At 34.3% G+C, this 20448-nt stretch overlaps 1 protein-coding gene across 1 annotated transcript; it reads left to right on the top strand.

The window, feature by feature from the left end:
* The first annotated feature begins 114 nt into the window (after positions 1-114).
* On the top strand, positions 115-12539 carry LOC132544329 (uncharacterized). The gene is made up of 2 exons (XM_060207911.1): positions 115-127; positions 10683-12539. Exon 2 carries the CDS (start codon positions 10738-10740, stop codon positions 11716-11718), a length of 981 nt encoding a protein of 326 aa, XP_060063894.1. The 5' UTR covers positions 115-127; positions 10683-10737; the 3' UTR covers positions 11719-12539.
* The last annotated feature ends 7909 nt before the right edge of the window (positions 12540-20448 follow it).

The raw sequence follows: 20448 nt of genomic DNA, 5'->3' as shown, positions 1-20448 counted from the left end.
AAATATGTGGTCTAACTGGTTACACACCTGTCCACACAGTGCTTAATAAGATCCGAGGGCCTTCCGAACTGCGTGTATTTTTTATACGTGTGTGTGCAAGTTCGAAGACACGGGAACTGGTACAAAGGTATGGTGTTTTTTTCTCCTTATACATAGTGTATATGTAGCAACAGACAATGACATGTTACAAGACAATAAGCTTGTAATTAACCAAAGTCATTGTTTCCAGTGGTCGCGTCAGTCGAATGTCGCCATGTTCCAGTCGAGTAGCCTAAACAGGAACGGTGGTTAGCCATAGGCTTATACAATAATGAATTTCTTGTAGAACTGAATGTAAATGTGATCGAATTTGTACACTTATAGAGAAGATAATTGATTTATTGTACATATACCATATATATAAAATTCAGTTGTATTCATTTCATGATAAAGACACGACATTGGTGTGAAGTATGTGCTATAACTGGCGTAGTCAAGCCAGTGTGACCAACGCGGTTCGTTGGTGTTTATGACACGTGGTGGATATTGATCTTTTAAATGTAAGCTGATAACAAGGGCTTCAAAGCAGTCCCATTGGAACATTGGCTCATTCCCCGAACACCAACTCTGCCAACTTGAAAGGAAGGTGTTTATATAGGGAATCGTTTGGAGCTTACGTTACAGTCTGTTTCAACTAAGAATGTCAACTTATTTCGTAAATTTAGGATACGTACATATCATTAATGAAATTTTTTTTTTTTTATATTTATTTTATTTTTGCATTTTTTCATTGTATGTACACAAAGAAGTTCACACACACACGCCCTTACATACATACATACATATGTCCAACATGTATCATCATACACATTATCATCACATACATCATCATTAAACATGTATCATCATACACATCATCATCATACACATCATCATTAAACATGTACCATCATACACATCATCATTAAACATATATTCTCATACACATCATCATCATACACATCATCATTAACATGTATCGTCATACACATCATCATTAAACATGTATTATCATACACATCGTCACCATACACATCACCATTAACATGTATCATCATACATATCATGTATGTATTATTATACACATCATCCTCATACACATCATCATTAAACATGTATTATCATACACATCATCATTAAACATGTATTATCATACACATCATCACTTACATGTATTATCATACACATCATCCTAATACACATATATATCATCATTAGCATGCATCATCATACACATCATCACTAACATGCATCATCATCATCATCATCATCATCATCTACGGATTTGTCAAATTGTGAGTGTTCATCATATATCTAATGTACAGCATAAATAATCAACTTTTTTTATATTTATTTTATTTTTTGCATTTTTTCATTGTATGTACACAAAGAAGTTCACACACACACGCCCTTACATACATACATACATACATACATACATACATATAAGAAAAAAGGAGAGAAGAGACAGATTATGATAGAAAATGGTTAGATAGAGGAGAGAAAGAAGGCAGATGGCTAGAGAGAGGAAGAGAGAAAGAAAGCAGATAGGGAAGGAAACAGGAAGGAATTCAAGACTTAAATAAAACTATATAAAGCAGATGGTGATTTTAAATAATTTACCAAACTGAAAATTTGTTGGTACAGATGATGGCCATTGTCAGGGACTGGTAACCATATCAGGTTTATTGATTCATATTCAAAATTAAGTATTGAGTATCTTAATTATGTTTGAGTAAAAAAATCATATATCGATATAGTAACAGAGTAGTAGTAATATTAGTCGTTCATGATTTTTATAAATTTCTCCCATTTTTTCCACCCTAGTGCAAATTTGTCTTTAACCCTTTCCCATTTAGTATACGCGATATATTTTTGAACCTTATAATAATCATGGATGGCACAGGTTAGAGCATTAATGCTGAGGGACTTATGTAAACATCTAGTTCTGTAAATATATTGTTTTATGAGTAAAATAATTTGGTTATCAACACTATATATTAGGTTGGTCCCATTATCTATCTTGCCAAAAAGTATTGTTTGTTTGTTAACAGTAAAAGGAATATATAAAGCATCTAGTAATCTATCTAGACTTTGCAAAAGATTCTGGACTTCATCACATTCCCAAAACAGGTGTACAATTGTTTCTGTCTCAGCATTACAGAGAGTACATAAAGGACTATCTAATATCCTTACTTTAAAAAGAAATGAGTTTGTAGTTAAGATGTTGTGGGAAATTCTAAACTGTAGCCATTGAAATTTGGAGCTTTTAGTGACTTGAAAAGGTAATGTATATATAGCTAGCCAGTCATCATTTGTGAAATCAAAATGTTCCCCCCACTTTTCCCTTCCCTTGGACACAAGTGATTTAATATTGTTAAGTATTCCATAAAATCTCTTTGAACCTTTATTGATATCTAAAAAAATAGATATGTGGATTGGTAGAGTAGGACGTATAAATTTATACTCAACAATATTATAATTCTGCAAGCTTTTCCTTATTGCTGAAATTATTGCATAATATTTCAAAAAATCAGTGTTTATGTTAAATTTCTGAATAAATTCCTCATATGAAAACAAAGTGTTATTACTAAAATCCTTAACAAAATCACCAATTAGATAAACACCTTTTTCATACCAGTGTGGGTAGAAGATTGTTTTACCTCCAATGGTAATATTACAATTATACCATACAGGTGTTAGCAAGAGTGATTTCCCTTTGATTGTTTTCATATTTTCTGAATTTTCTAATCTCCCCCAAGCTTTTAATACATCTTTCCAAAACAAATTATCACATATATCTGTACTTACCTGAATAAAAGTGCCTCCAATATCTAAAAGCCTATTAATGTTTACGGATTTTATCAGAATACATTTCCATTTTCCAGAAGACTGATATAACCGTTTGATCCAACTCAATTTCAATGAATCGATAAAATTAGCAACATGCAGCATTTTTAACCCACCAACTGTATAATCCTGAACTATAGTTTCTCTTTTAACTTTATCAACTTTACTGTGCCATAGAAATTCAAATAATATAGAGTTAATTGTCTGGATTGTTTTACCATCTGGATTGGGCAGGGAAATAAATAAATGATTAAACTGTGAAATCATCAAAGATTTAATTAAGTGGATTTTTCCTATGGGAGTTAAATTGCGTCTACTCCAAGTATTTATAAGGCTTTTTAGTTTTACTATTTTCATATCAAAGTTCATTCTGACCATTTCATGGAGATTAACACTGAAATCAATACCCAATAAACAAAATGTTTCTTTTCCCCATTGTAAGTCTAATTCTGGTAAAAATTTATCTTGACTGTGTTTCTTGCTACCGATCCAAATGACTTCTGTTTTATCGGTATTCATTTTTAAGCCTGAGATATCTGCAAATGTTTGTAATTCACTTATTGATTCTCTTAGGGAGTGTTCCGTACCATCTAAAGTCAAATAAGTATCATCTGCATACTGAGAAACTAGAATGTCTGTATCATCAACTTGGATGCCATGTATATTTTTATTGTTTCTGAATCTAATTGCAAGAATTTCTGCACAGAGAATAAAGATGTATGGTGCTACCGGATCACCCTGACGACAGCCTCTTTTAATAGAAAAGAATGATGACAGATTACCCCCTTGATTTACTGAAGCCCCTACATTTCTATGAAAAAGTTTTATCCAGTTACGTATACTATTTCCAAAGCCAAAATAAATCAATACCTTTTCTATGAATTTCCAGGACACTGAGTCAAATGCCTTTTCAAAATCTACCATAAGAATCATACCAGGGATGTCATTATCTTCTGTGAATTTCATAACATCATATAGTAGCCTAGTGTTTTCACCAATGTATCGACCCGCTAAAAACCCCGTCTGATCCTTATTTATGAGTTTATCAAGTACAGATTTTATCCTTTTTGCAATTACCCCTGAAGCTATTTTATATACAATGTTCAATAGAGTTATTGGTCTCCAGTTTTTAATAAAATGGCGTGGCTTACCTTTCTTTGGAATGCAAGTAATAATCCCATAACGTTGTGTGATTGATAATTCCCCTGTAATGTATCCATAGTTTAAAGACCTAACAATAAAAAGACCAAGTTGTTTCCAGAAAAACTTGAAAAATTCAGCCGTATAACCATCTGAACCAGGACTTTTGTTATTTTTCATATTTTTTAGAATATTATATGCTTCTTTAATAGTTACTAATCCTTCTAAATTTCTAGACTCAGCTTCATTAAGTTTTGGAATGTTTTCAAAATCAAGAAAAGTTTCGAGAGTTATATCATCTAAATTATTATTTGAGTCATAGTTTTTCATAAAAATACCTTATTTCATTCAAAATATCTTCTTGTTTTGTTACAAAACTACCATTACTAAGCTGTACTTTAGGGATAATTTTAGAAGTGAAATTTCTATTTTCTAGATTAAAAAAGTAACTAGTTGGCTTTTCTCCTTCCTCTTCCCATTTAGCTCTTGATCTCACTATACTTCCCTTAATTTTTTTAACTCTAATTTCCTCCAGTTCCCTCTTCTTTCTATCTATTTCTGCTACATCAATAATCTCTTCTTTTTCCAATGCCTCAATAGACTTATTAAGCTCATTTTCCTGTATATTTTGTAATTTCTTTTTGTAAGCAGCATACAATATAGTTTTACCTCTAATATTCATCAACAAAGTTTCAAGAAATAACTGATCATTGATTTTCAATTGTAATTCATCATCCGCAATAAGATCAAGATTTTCCAAATTGTAAACAGGAAGACAGTATTGCACTTTTGTTTCATTAATTACATTTTTAACAACGTCTATATATTCTGTATCATATAAAAGAGAGTTATTAAATTTCCATAATCCTTTACCTTTTTTAAATTCCTGAAGTTTAACTGTAAGTTTCGGAAAAGAGTGATCAGAAAGATAACCTGCCTCTATAGATGGCCCTTTCACACTACCTAATAAATTTTCTGAAATTAAAAAGAAATCTAATCTTGACTGTTTCAATGGATTTTTTTCCCTCCAAGTATACCTTTGGTAATCAGGGTAATACTCTCTAAAAATATCAATTAGATTGTAATTTTTAATAATATCTAAAACTTTATCTCTAGCTTTTGGGTTATTCACAGTGGTGTAACTATTATCGTAATCTTTATTTGGATCTAGAACAAGATTAAAATCTCCACATATCATTACCTTATCATTTCCAAAACTATCAATTGTGTCAGACAATGTATTGTAAAAAAATGGATCATCTAAGTTGGGCCCATACAAGTTGATAAGCGTAATACACATATCTTTCAGTTGAAATGGGTATCTTGTATACAATAGATATTATAATGTTTCTGTCTTAAATAAGAAAACACATCTTTTCGTTTGATATGATCCCCCAGTCCCTGACAGTTAGCCGATAGAATATTTAATTCATCCATAATCGAACTGATATATGTGATCACCAGTAGGAAAAAGCTTCACCATAAAAAAACTTGCGAGAAACAGGAAAGCGGCAGAGAGAAAGCTGGTAGTCGAGAGAACCATCTCTAGATCCAGATGAGGTAGAAGAAAAAGGAGCATTAAAGTTCTGCAGAGAAGAAATGAAAGAGGTGTAAGTAAAAGCATTTTTGAGTGGCCAAGACACACTGGACCACCACCGAGCACTTACAAAATCCAGCTGAGAGCAGGCCTGCTTGTTGTTATCACGGATAGCCGGAAGTCAAATGTACAGACTAAACATAAGGGTAAAAACCGGACCGGATCCAATTTTCCGGAAATATATGGTATTACAAGGAAAATGAATACGGCTATTATGGCATCATTCAAATAGAGAATATATATATATCTATATATCTGTAAAAATACTAAATCAAATAATAATGAATGGGATATATATAAGGTAATAGATAAATAAATAGATCATAATATAAGTACATGAGGAAAAAGAAGAAAATTTAGATCACCATAAGCAAACGAAAGCAACTCACCCTATAAGCAATAGGAAGTCCTTAATCCATTACATCCCATGAATTCTATACACTCACATCGCACATACATGTATGCCACAACCATTATATATATATACGAGAAAAAAAAAAAACCCAGACAACGTCGGTCTTTGAGACACTAGCTTGTCTGAGAGATCGGCACCAGTTCACATGACATCATTAATGAAATAGATAAAGTTTCTGTTTGTCTTTATTAATTATAACACAATTTTTAGTATATATATGTATTATAAAATAGTTACTAAATATCAATATTTGGTAATATTATTATTTAACTATTAACATGTAAGATCATGTTAGATCCCTACACGGCTGTGTTATATTTAAACATTGCACCGAGAAGACCTACCCTGAGACCGAGATTAACTAATATATGTGTGACGAAAGTTAAGTAATAAATCAAGCAATGAGAAATTGATCCTTCAAAGTGCTGATTGAAATATGATAATTCTCCAAAATGTACTGTGGTTTTATACATTTCCCATTTAACAGCTTGGGATTGGAACAGTCTTAACAAGTATATTTTAGTCATTTTTTCCAGTTATTAACATATTTCTGAACAGGTATCAGAACTTGATTATATGATTTACCTGTACAAGTTACCTGTACAACAATTCCAGACTACAACTCACTATCATCACAACTGATCTACTTTGTAAACATGTTGTCGTAGGCAGAGTAACTGTACAGGGAAGACATCGGCATATTATCTTGACTCATAAGCTGGGCAATTTGCAATTCATACAGATCATTCTATAAAATCTGTACATCTTCACTTCTTATTTGTCTATAATTTTGTGTCATCAGCGAATAAAACAGATAGAGATACAGGTACTTCAGGTAAACATCAAATAAAACTGCAACTAAAACGCATCCATGTGGAATGACATTTTTTCATGTGATATGTTTTGAATAAAGTTTCCATTGACTAATACTCTCTGATATCTGTTGCTGAGGAAGTCAAGCGTCCAATTTATCACATTTTACATTTATCATCATGACTGCCCGGTACATGTAGATAACATATTGATGAAAATTATTCATTGGGATAAAGAAAATTAGCAAAAAATTTAATGTGAATCCATATGGTAATACCACTGACTTGAATATAGATCCTTAATTATGTTTCTCTAAAATTGTTGCATGAAATTTAATAAAACTTTACACACCTATTCATACATGCGAGGCGGAGTGCAGGCCACTTGAATTTTTCCAGTCGGTCAAAACTTTTTAGATATTGTCCGATTTTTGTGAAAATTGGTATATATGTATTAGGTGGCACTATAGGAGCAAAATGGCGTGGTCCATTTTTCATTCGGCCATCGATCGGTCATCTGTGGTCAAAATTTGGCCAAATTTTAGATATTGTCCGATTTTCGTGAAAATTGGTATATATGTATTAGGTGGCAAACGGAGCAAAAAGGCGTAGTCTATTTGACGCCTTTTACCCTTTATGTTTAAATGGACCATTGAGAAGTACTTAATATTGAAAGTAGCAGACACAAAATAAACTCTTTGTCATACTGAGGTTAGGACACTTCTCTTTATACCAAACTAAAAGCATCAACATTTCCTCTCTTCTGATGTTTTAAAAATTTTACGTTCTCATTTCTATTCAAAACTGGTGTGTTCATGTTTGGCATGACTGCAGGTCTGATTATTGTGATCATTTACTGCTGAAGGGGTCGTTTGGGGGACATTTGTAATGGTCACCATTACAATAAGTACTTGTTGTACTTAGATTGCTCACAAATATTTACAAAGATTGAAAACTAACTGCATACACATTGAAGAACTAGTTATTGTAAATGAAAGGGTGTGAAGTGATCGTGAACAAAAACTACATATATTAAAAGTCCACCACAAGAGATTTGGAGAGGATTTAAATTTGTATTGTGTCCATCGGTCCATCTATCCTTTCTTCTGTCATTCAGCCATCTTGTCCAGACTCTATTTCTAGCACTTCTTGGCAATGGAACTTCTTACAAAGGGTAGGGATTCACTTTTGTTGCATTTTTGGCATATGATTTCTCATTTGGTGGAGTACTCTAATTTATAGAATTGTCTTGTGTTATTATTTACAAAGCAAGGCGTTGTCAAAGAGTACTTGTGTAATCACAGGATCAGGATGGGAAGCCAGTGTAACCAGTAGAAAGATTCTGAATAATATGAAACAATTACTATAGGAATGAGGAAACAGCAAGTGTTTGAGTAAATCAAAGTTGACGAGTAAGAATGTGTTGTAAAGGGGGACCTAGAAAATTGTGATGGTGAAATGACACATGTTTTAAATCATACGGTATATGAAATGAAGTTAAAGCTGTTATAATCAGTGTGCAATGATCTTTGAAAAATTAGATTGTACAGCAAACAAAATATTTACAGTCTTTATTAATGCTGTCAATGTATGTTTAGGAGTTTTTTATGAGTTATGTATATCATTCTTGTGATATCTAGAGGGCTTACTAAAAACAATTTAAGTGGTCAGACTGGACATTTAGGATGGACTAAGTGTTCTGAGATAACATCTAGACATAAATGGGGTTTACACAATGTGTCCATTCAATTTCTAATGATATTTCCCTTTAATGAGAGTGATGTCCCTTTAACAGAAGTGACTGACTGGTGTTTGTTTGGAGCCTGTTGGAGTGCGTTTTATAAAGAACTCATTTTTATGTTTAAATACACCAAAGGAGGGCAGTGTTTTCGATCTGAAAAATGAAATTGTCTGTGTGGATGATACCATTGTGAATGTTTAAGTCTACAATTTGAAAAGGTTATCAATAGATATCATCTATTATTACTGTCTGGTTCTATCTGGAGACCATTCAATCTCTTGTTGTGAACATGATATTGATAATCAGATAAAACTCATATGACCTGACTTTTTTTTTCTTTTTCACCAGCATATCAAATTTAACTGCTAGTTTCAATTACTGTAAAAAAAACATGTGTAAACATGCCATATTCCAAACATTACTGACCCTGTATAAACAAGACCCTGTATAGACACCAAATATAAACAAGACCCTGTATAGACACCAAATATAAACAAGACTCTGTATAGACACCAAATATATAGCTAACAACACTGACCCTGTATAAACAAGACCCTGTATAGACACCAAATATAAACAAGACCCTGTATAGACACCAAATATAAACAAGACTCTGTATAGACTGACCAAATATATACCTAACATTACTGACCCTGTATAAACAAGACCATGTATAGACACCAAATATATACCTAACATTACTGACCCTGTATAAACAAGACCCTGTATAGACACCAAATATAAACAAGACTCTGTATAGACTGACCAAATATATACCTAACAATACTGACCCTATATAAACAAGACACTGTATAGACTGACCAAATATATACCTAACAATACTGACCCTGTATAGACTGACCAATTATATACCCAACAATACTGACCCTGTATAACCTAGACCCTGTATAGACTGACCAAATATACACCCAACAATACTGACCCTGTATAACCCAGACCCTGTATAGACTGACCAAATATATACCTAACAATACTGATCCTGTATAAACAAGACCCAGTATAGTTGAATCATATATACCCAACAATACTGACCCTGTATAAATCAAACTTGGTACAGATTGGTTAGATGTTTTGAAATATTTCCTGTATGATAATAATGTCATGTACATAGATATTCAACATATATCCCTCTGAAAGTCTTTACAGTGTTAATATGCTCTCAAATTAAATATTTTGCATTAGAAAGAACAAAGTTGATGCAAAATTCAAATATATGGAAACTTTGAAAGAATTTGTGTTTATTGTCTGAATTTTCTGGTGAAAGAATTTGTGTTTTATTGTCTGAATTTTCTGGTGAAAGAATTTGTGTTTTATTGTCTGAATTTTCTGGTGAAAGAATTTGTGTTTTATCGTCTGAATTTTCTGGTGAAAGAATTTGTGTTTTATTGTCTGAATTTTCTGGTGAAAGAATTTGTGTTTTATTGTCTGAATTTTCTGGTGAAAGAATTTGTGTTTTATTGTCTGAATTTTCTGGTGAAAGAATTTGTGTTTTATTGTCTGAATTTTCTGGTGAAAGAATTTGTGTTTTATTGTCTGAATTTTCTGAAAGAATTTGTGTTTTATTGTCTGAATTTTCTGGTGAAAGAATTTGTGTTTTATTGTCTGAATTTTCTGGTGAAAGAATTTGTGTTTTATTGTCTGAATTTTCTGGTGAAAGAATTTGTGTTTCATTGTCTGAATTTTCTGGTGAAAGAATTTGTGTTTTATTGTCTGAATTTTCTGGTGAAAGAATTTGTGTTTTATTGTCTGAATTTTCTGGTGAAAGAATTTGTGTTTTATTGTCTGAATTTTCTGGTCAAAGAATTTGTGTTTTATTGTCTGAATTTTCTGGTCAAAGAATTTATGGTAACCATTATTGCTTGTATTCAAGAAAGATCTTAATCAGCTCAACATCATTTAGTCATTTCTCTGGTGTCTTTCTTTCTGAATTATAATAGTTACACAAAACACTGTCAAATAATTGCACTTATTACTAAAGACTGTAATTTTTTCAGCATTTTCATGAAAATGTCTGAAAAATTTTGCCCTTTCCATGTGCCTTTAAAGCTGAATAAACACAATTTATACATTGTTTTATCCGTGTTTCAGGTATATACACTTCAGATGGTTCAGATGGTGTCTGTATGACAGAAATAAATTCAACATGGCCTCTACAACACTGAATCAGCGACCAGCTCTCATGATCAAAGGAATCCTACAAAACCCTAGTCATCTTTTCCGTTGTGTGATTATTCTCTGCTTATTCTTAATGGTTATTATTATTTATCAGAAATCTAAATGTCCTAAGCAGAACCCAATTTATATATGTATAGAGGATCCAGAACAACTCCGTTTGTCTGGTTTAGAAAAAGTTGAGTTTCTCCCATTTGCTGGTGCAACACAACAGGATTGTCTCGGTAAAGTTTCAGTACACCCAATTCTTCTTAACAAGAACGAGCAGAGTCGTGCTGATCATTGCGTACAAAACTATGAACATGACTTCAAGGCAGCCCATGAATTATTTTGGTATGGCGATAATCAGTATGTTCGTCATCATCATCACAAATATCTGACCAATCAGAGCCTGGTTATCGATGTTGGAGGCAACGTTGGGGAGGATGCTGAGTATTTCATACAGCACTACAATCCAAAGAATTATGTGATTCTGGAACCACTGAAGCTTCTTTATAGAAACCTTGTCAAAAAGTTTACACTCCGGCATAATATTGTAACCTATAATGTAGGTTTAGGTAAAAAGAACGAAGTGTTTATGTTGAGTATCGAAGGTCATGATGGTGATGCTACATCACCATTCTTAGCAAAGACTGCAGAGGGAACCTGTTCTCTAAAGGTTGTCAACACAACAGTTTTTCTGACAAAACTAGGTGTTGGTTGTTACGATGTCGACTTACTAACTCTGAATTGTGAAGGATGTGAGTATGATGTGTTGGAATCATTACTTGCTACATCACTCATCAACAACTTCAAACATATCCAATTTGCCACACATGTTAAACTACAGTACTTGGTCAATCCAGTGAAACGGTACTGTGATATTCAAGAGCTTCTACAGAGAACTCACCGTCTTAGCTACAGCTACAAGTTTAACTGGGAGACTTGGACAAGGAAAGATGTGACCTCATAAAATTTGGCTGCTAGCAATTTCATTTGCCGATACCAGACTATTTCCAAGTTTGGGAGTAACTAGCATACTAGTTTGGTGATTGGTACCATCATTCAAGTTTCATCAAATTGTATGAAAGATACAATTTTGAGATTCTCATCATCTCTTAATGGAGACATTTTGTTATAAATAACAATGACAGCATGGTAATTAATATAAAGGATTAAGTTATATAATTGTATGTATATTGGCACTGACAGAGCCGACTATAGGTTTGTATTGTGTCCCTCAGTCTATGAGTACACCCTATTGGAACCGACAGAGGGGATCATAGGTTTGTATTGTGTCCCTCAGTCTGTGAGTACACCCTATTGGTACTGACAGAGCGGACTATAGGTTTGTATTGTGTCCCTCAGTCTGTGAGTACACCCTATTGGTACTGACAGAGGGGATCATAGGTTTGTATTGTGTCCCTCAGTCTACGAGTACACCCTATTGGTACTAACAGAGCGGACTATAGGTTTGTATTGTGTCCCTCAGTCTGTGAGTACACCCTATTGGTACTAACAGAGGGGATCATAGGTTTGTATTGTGTCCCTCAGTCTGTGAGTACACCCTATTGGAACCGACAGAGGGGATCATAGGTTTGTATTGTGTCCCTCAGTCTGTGAGTACACCCTATTGGTACTGACAGAGGGGATCATAGGTTTGTATTGTGTCCCTCAGTCTACGAGTACACCCTATTGGTACTAACAGAGCGGACTATAGGTTTGTATTGTGTCCCTCAGTCTGTGAGTACACCCTATTGGTACTAACAGAGGGGATCATAGGTTTGTATTGTGTCCCTCAGTCTACGAGTACACCCTATTGGTACTAACAGAGCAGACTATAGGTTTGTATTGTGTCCCTCAGTCTGTGAGTACACCCTATTGGTACTGACAGAGGGGACTATAGGTTTGTACTTTGTCCCTCAGTCAGTGAGTACACACTATTGGAACCGACAGAGGGGATCATAGGTTTGTATTGTGTCCCTCAGTCTGTGAGTACACCCTATTGGTACTGACAGAGCAGACTATAGGTTTGTATTGTGTCCCTCAGTCTGTGAGTACACCCTATTGGTACTGACAGAGGGGACTATAGGTTTGTACTTTGTCCCTCAGTCAGTGAGTACACCCTATTGGTACTAACAGAGGGGATCATAGGTTTGTATTGTGTCCCTCAGTCTGTGAGTACACCCTATTGGAACCGGCAGAGGGGATCATAGGTTTGTATTGTGTCCCTCAGTCTGTGAGTACACCCTATTGGTACTGACAGAGGGGATCATAGGTTTGTATTGTGTCCCTCAGTCTGTGAGTACACCCTATTGGTACTGACAGAGGGGATCATAGGTTTGTATTGTGTCCCTCAGTCAGTGAGTACACCCTTTTGGTACTAAAAGAGGGGACTAGAATGTTGTAATGAAAGCTAAAGTTTGCTCAAGTGAAGGACTTTTATTGTCACAGGGATTAAATGTATGAAAAAATTCAAAAGAACTTCGATATTGGCAGAGTTTCATGCTGAGGTTAAGGGCTTATAAATTTGTTCAAATGACTGATCTTGACTTAGTTTTAAAATTTCTGGGGTTAGTTGCATAAATACAGCTTAAAATTTCTTCTTTTAAAACAAGTGGTACTAGTAGGTCCTGTGTCATGGTATTTATGTGATAAGAAAAGGCTTTCAAGATTTTAGAAATTTACTGAAACCAACAAATTCTTTAATGTAAATTTAAGGTATTGATTCAGGCCCATTGGGCCTCATCATATTGTGATTCTTAATGATAATATCCCAGTTTTTTATTGTGCATTATTTTCTTTTGTTACAAAAATTGTACATTTTTCTTCACAATAGTGTTCTTGTTAAAAAGTATTTTGTATTATTTTCTAAATGATAATATTCCAGTTACAAAAATTGTACATTATTTTTTTCACGATAGTGTTCATGTTAACAGTATTTTTGTATTATTTTCTAAATGATAACTTTCCAGTTACAAAAATTGTACATTTTTTTCTTCACAATAGTGTTCTTGTTAAAGTATTTTGTATTATTTTCTAAATGATATCTTTCCTGTTACAAAAATTATACATTATTTTCTAAATGATAATATTCCAGTTACAAAAATTGTACATTATTTTCTTTGTGATACTATTAAATTGTATACTATTTTATATTATTTTCTTTATGGTAATATCTGAGTCACAAGTAATGTATATTATCTTCTTTGTGATAATATTCTATTCCAATTGTACAATGTTTTCTTTTACAATCAGACCATGCGAAATATAAAATTTCTTTACAGGACATTCGGTCTGGTAATAATTGACTTTTCACCAGCCTGGACGAACTTCTACAGGACATTTTAGATTTTATGTGATTTCAGGGTCTTCTAACAAGCAAGCAGATACCGGACATTCCATCTAGTATTGTGTTTTTCTTGTCCAGACCGACGGTAGATTTACCAGACATTGTCTGATGGACTGGTGTATTTCACATGGTCTGTTCAAGAATATATGTTATTTCAGCAATATACAAGTATTCTAGATCAATTACATTTATGCTTTGTGGGATTGTCACCATGAATACATATCAGAATCTCTAACCATAAACAGAAATTTTGAAATAGGAATAAGGTGACTGTACACAAAGGAATCTCCTAGATATAGCCCTGTTAGACTTCTGTTTCGATGATCATTTATCATAGACACATGTCATCAATTATGAATGACTAAATATTCTATATTAATGATAATAGATGGTGTTTATTCCAACTTGATCAGATCATCATGTAACAGATATTTTACCAAACACACACAAGTGTAGAGCATCATTCAATATAAATATACAGTTAGATATATACAGTAGACCCATTCCATCAAACTGTGTTAGCTGTTTCTAGAACTCATCAGTGATGCTAATGGCTAAAAAAGAAAAACTGATGTGGCAAGGAAAAATAAAATTGAGCAAAAGAGATGTCAGAAACCAGGTGGGGTTCTGTTGTCTTTTTGTAAATGTCTTTTTTAAATGTCACAATTTCTAATTTTTCAATATTACATTATTTCAAGAGAGTGTAAGGTAGATGTGTATATTCTTAATTGTGCTACTAGCCTAATGCAGTCAATACAACCAAACAAAATAAAAATGAGAGATAACGAGTGAACAATAGCCCTAGGACAGTTAAAACTTTTAAAATTATTTCTCTTTACATTGTTTATGGATTGTATTTTTATAATGGATTTATGTGATTAAAGTTACCACAAGTTAAGGTTGTTATGATCCTATCTTTTTATTGATCATAGATATACTAGTATGTATAAAGATATGACTAGTGTGATAGTGCTGTTTCCCCTGAGTTATCCCCCCACCCCCCTTCATAAATCTCACAGCCTTGCAGTTTGGCATAATAATAAATCATTAGGTTATAGCCTGTTTGAGCGTTGTATTTGTATTGGCCAGCTCACAAGTTGTTTATTACAGACTGTTGACGTCATTGTTGTCATAGTGATCTCGTTTTGAAAGCTGTTGTGACATAATTTTATTTAGTTACTGATTTTTTTTATTGATAATGTTTTATGTCTATATAGTTTGATTTTGTTGTTAATACTCCAGATATTCAGGAAGTGACAAATCACTTGATTGTTGTAGAAGAGATTTCACCTTCCAAGTACATAATCCTATTATCTTCTTTCAGTATGTTCCTTTAAGTCGAGTGTATCCTTGTAAGACAAATGTATCCATGTAAGACCAGTGTATCCTTATAAGTTAAGAGTGTCCTTGTATTTTGAGCGTGTTTTTTTTACTCAAGCTGTTCACACAAGTAGAGCATGTCTGTGTAGATTGACTGTGTGTTTGTATATTAAGTTTCCCAGATTTTTGTTTGAATTACGAATTTTCTGTACTCGATCTAATGGTGAACAGTAAAATAAGCTGCTATTGATATTTCTAATTTACAGTAAGACTGAAAGGTGATTTTTTCACCTATAAAAATTGTTCCTGAGAAGTTAAACTTTGAATAAGAATTCTATTGTGTCAAGGGAGGTTACTCCCCCAAAAAGTAATGAATTTTAAGGCGTATACTGTGAAGATGGCAAATTTGAATATGACTAGTAAAATAACAAAAATTATCAGATATTCTCAAGAAAATATGGAATTTATTTAAAAGTGTTTTGATTCAAATCCTCATGGATATTTCATATCTTTTATCCTGTAAGCCATGTTTGCAATTCGATTGAATTTAAATATCATGTGTGTTGTATTTGACTAAATATTGTTTTGATTGAAATAGTTTTTTAAAGTACACAGTAGGAAAAACGGTGCACTGTCATTAAAGTTGATACTTCCTAGCAGCGTTTCTGTGTTAAAAGCTTTCTTTCCTGTTATTCAGTTGTACAATTGTTACAGATTGAATCTAGCTGACGTTTACCTTGATGACTATGTACTGTTGATTCAGATATACTCTGGTTTATGACTGACGTTCATCATGAAGACTATGTACTGTTGATTCAGATATACTCTGGTTTGTGACTGACGTTCACCATGAAGACTATGTACTGTTGAATCAGATATACTCTGGTTTGTGACTGACGTTCACCATGAAGACTATGTACTGTTGATTCAGATATACTCTGGTTTGTGACTGACGTTCACCATGAAGACTATGTACTGTTGAATCAGATATACTCTGGTTTGTGACTGACGTTCACCATGAAGACTATGTACTGTTGATTCAGATATACTCTGGTTTGTGACTGACGTTCACCATGAAGACTGTACTGTTGATTCAGACCAACACAGGTGTTTTACCAAAGTTCGGAAGACATTTTATGGTTTATATTTGGTCGTATTTATATATATACACAGCATTGGTCCAATGAGATACCGTAGGCTATATACAATTTTGACAATGGGGTCATCTCGACAATTGACTGATATCGTTAATATAACCGGGTTCCTCTTTGAATTCGAATTTCATTATACATACAATGGAATGTTTAGGCCGTGTAATATGTTCTGTATTCCGACGATAAACCAAGTAAGTATTACCACTAACACCCGTTGTTATAGTAACCTGTCGTCTTTGATTTAATTACAGCTTAGGATAGCTGGTTCTCATAGCTACAGTAAACCCTTTTTACAGATATCTGAAACTAATAACCTGAACAAATTCTGGTTTATAACTTCGATACTTTAAAGAATTTAATCTGCATAGGCTTAGATTTTGTTCTGTCTCAAGATAACCATTTTGTAGTAGACGACTGTTGCGTCCATTGCACATACGAAACAATAAATATACTTTAGTAAGCACACTTTGTAACCAGAACTCGTTAGATACTCTACATAAAATCTATTGGTAACCGAGGCCCAATTGGGGTGTTCCTTGTTTACTACTACGCTGTGTGGTTTTACCGGTTGATGGCTCTACAGACTTTTTATGTGTTGACGGGCCGTTAATAATGTCATACTAATAATACTTGGTTACTACTTTTGGATATCAATTAGTAGTTAAGTTTATTACAGGACCATTAATGAACCTCTACAGGACTTAGAATATACAGTTATAATATATGCTTTATATTTGTTAAGATGATTATGGTGAGGTTATATTAATGTTAAAGTGCTCCTACATGATTACATACCCGATTCTAAAAGGAAAAAGACGAACCGGCAAGCTCCATGTAAGTTTCTGCCAGGCTGTCGTATAATACCCAAAAAAACAATGGTTTATAGCAGGGACGTATAATACTGTATAATACATCACTGGTTTATAGCTAAATGTAATCATTTACCTCAATATACAAGCTGAAAGGAATCTCCGACCAGGATATCCGATAAACAAAGTGGAGTCTATGATATGCAAATCGCAATTATTTAAATCCAAACATTTTACAATTTTAATCTTTGTAACAGAAGGTGAGAAACGAGCTGTGGTTGCGATCTTGGGTTGGCACTTTACATGGTTAATCTCGATGACATGCGACAGTTCTGCTGTATATTGTGTAGTGAGATTAGACACCTATTGTTCAAGGATACCCAGTCTCAAAATTACCTTGGCTGTTTACAGCTTGGGTAAGAGGTACGGGGTCCAATAGGGGAAATAGATCAAATTCTTTAAAATCCTACTTCTCCGGTAGGAAATAATTGAGTTTGTCCAAATTTGGGCTGATGCATTCTTGGGTGAAGGGAAATGAATTTTGCATAAACCGTGGGTCTTTGCCCTCTGGAGCGGGAAGGGCATGGCCAAATTTGAAAATGGGGCAAATTCTTTAAAATCATACTCCATTGGATTTTGATTAAATTCGATCTGAAACATTATTCAATGAAGGTAAAAGCGAACCTGATGATCTGGGTGGGACTCGTGACTATCATCGAATAGTCACATCGGGGCCATACCCACTGCCCACACTTTTAATGTCTTAAAACTAATGTAAACAGAAGGACGAAAGTGACCGGTTCGGTCAACTTGGAGGTGATCGTAGCCATGGAAACGGAAACAAACTGCGGACATACAGAAAATACAAGGAATAATTTAAACTTAGAACACCATGTTAAACAGTATATGCCTAGATCTTACCGTAGTGCTCTAACCAAGCTCAGATGTGATAGTGTTCCTTTAAGGATTGAGATTGGTCGATATCGTAGACCCACGATTTTTTTACATGGTCGATTTTGCTTTTTCTGCACTAACTCAGTGGAGACTGAAAGTCTGAAAATTTATGCTTCTGTCCTCTTTATAGCGACCAAAGACTTAACATATTTCATCAGATGGAGAACTGATGTGATTTGTTTGAAGATTGTGATAGTACTGAAAAAATTAATTATCGATAGACAATACAGATATCATTTTTTTATGAAAGACTGTTAAATAGAGGGAGAATGTTCCTAAATTATATATAAGGATTTTTCTACTCATCACTTGTTTTACCTAGTAGACATATCTTGTAATGGGGTCTTCCCCGAACACCAACTCTGTATATGACAACATGTTTACATAGGAGGTCAACTGTGATGATAGTGGATTATAAGCTGTTTTAGAATTGTAGTACAGGTAACTTGCACAGGTAAATTCTGATAACTATTTAGAAAACAGGTAAATCAGATGATTAAGTTCTGATTCTGATAACTGTTCAGAAAACTGAAAACTGTTAATAACTGTAAAATAAAGGAATCAAATATCTGTGTTAAAGCTATTCAATGGGAAATGTATAAAAGCCAAGTTCATTTTGGGAAATTATCATATTTCAATCTGCACTTTGAAAGATCAATATCTCAATCATTGCTTGATTTATTACTGTACTTTTGTCACAGATATATATTGTCAAATCATAACTTTTCTCATATATATATTAGTTAATCTTGTATTTTCTCTCAGTTTTTGTGTAAATTGTAACTTTTGTCAAATATTAGTTAATCTAGTATTTTCTATATTATTTAATCTCTCTCAGTTTTTATGTAAATTGTGTTTAATTTGAGTGATATTATTATCTTTGTTGTTTGATACAAGGACAGTATGGCTAATGCTCAGATCAACGTTAAGTTCATCACCAACAGAAGAGGCGGACAGAACCTTTCACATAATGGATTCATCTTCAGACAGATTCGAAAGAACGGCAGCAGGACATTCTGGAGATGTTCGACCTCAGGCTGCTCAGCATCACTCTCGACAATCGACAACATACCAGCTAACTTCGGAAGAAATCCACACACCCACGCCTCAGACCCAGCCAGTGTTGTAGCCAAACAGATCATGAACCAGATCACCAACAAATGCGTATAATCGGTCCAGCCTATTCCGTCCATCTTTGAGGAAGAGCTCAATCAACTCCGAGACAACGACTGGGATGACACTTCCAAGGCCGTGGTCCAGCGACTACCAACATTCTACACAGCGAAATCGTCTCTTTACCGTGCTCGCCGCAAGCAGACTCCTCCACTACCAAAGACTTTGGCCGACATCACCTTGGATGGAAGATGGACAGAAGCATCTACAGGCGAACCATTTCTCCTCTTTGACGACGGTGAACAGAACAACAGGATGATCGCATTCGCTTCGTCGGAGAACCTGGCCGAACTTGCAGCATCTGACACCTTCTTCTGTGACGGAACTTTCTACAACTGTCCAACAATGTTTCATCAGATTTACAGCGTCCATGTACAGAATGAAGGCATCATGACACCAGTCGTATACGCATTACTTCCCGTAAAGAGCCAGGCAATCTACAGCCGTTTCTTCACCCTTCTCCAGGATCACATGGCACACTTCGACATTCCATTCCGACCCACTACAGCCTTCGTCGATTTTGAGGTAACTGCACACAATGGATAGAGGGAGATCGTACCACCTGGAACCACTTCTCAACCGAGGGACCCCGGACTACTAACCATCTGGAAGCTTGGCAAGGAAAACTGAAGAAGGTACTGCATGCCCACCCCAACATCTACACCATCATCCAGACGTTTAAGGACATACAGAACATGAACGACATCAGCCGGATTCAGAGAGACGCAGGAGGCACCATTCAACCCCGGAAGAAGAAATACGCCAACATTGACAGACGCCTGGCCACCTTGAAGGACCGTTACCAGACTGGGACAATCGACCTGATGACCTATGCCGATTCAGCATCCGAGCTTCTGTATCTTGGATAGAGTGTTTTGTGTTTTCTGGACTTATGGATTACTTGATTATCACAGGTTGTAAAAGGACATAATATCTAGATA

This window comes from Ylistrum balloti, unplaced genomic scaffold (assembly GCF_031769215.1).
Source record: "Ylistrum balloti isolate Yb309-2 unplaced genomic scaffold, AGI_CSIRO_Ybal_v1 Utg369790, whole genome shotgun sequence".
In the NCBI taxonomy this organism is placed as follows: domain Eukaryota; kingdom Metazoa; phylum Mollusca; class Bivalvia; order Pectinida; family Pectinidae; genus Ylistrum; species Ylistrum balloti.
Note: the sequence above shows the minus strand (reverse complement) of the source record. Positions and strands in the feature narration are given on the sequence as shown.

Bases quoted from the DNA above. Each gene is read 5' to 3' on its own strand.
- LOC132544329 (XM_060207911.1), top strand. From the start codon at position 10,738: ATGGCCTCTACAACACTGAATCAGCGACCAGCTCTCATGATCAAAGGA.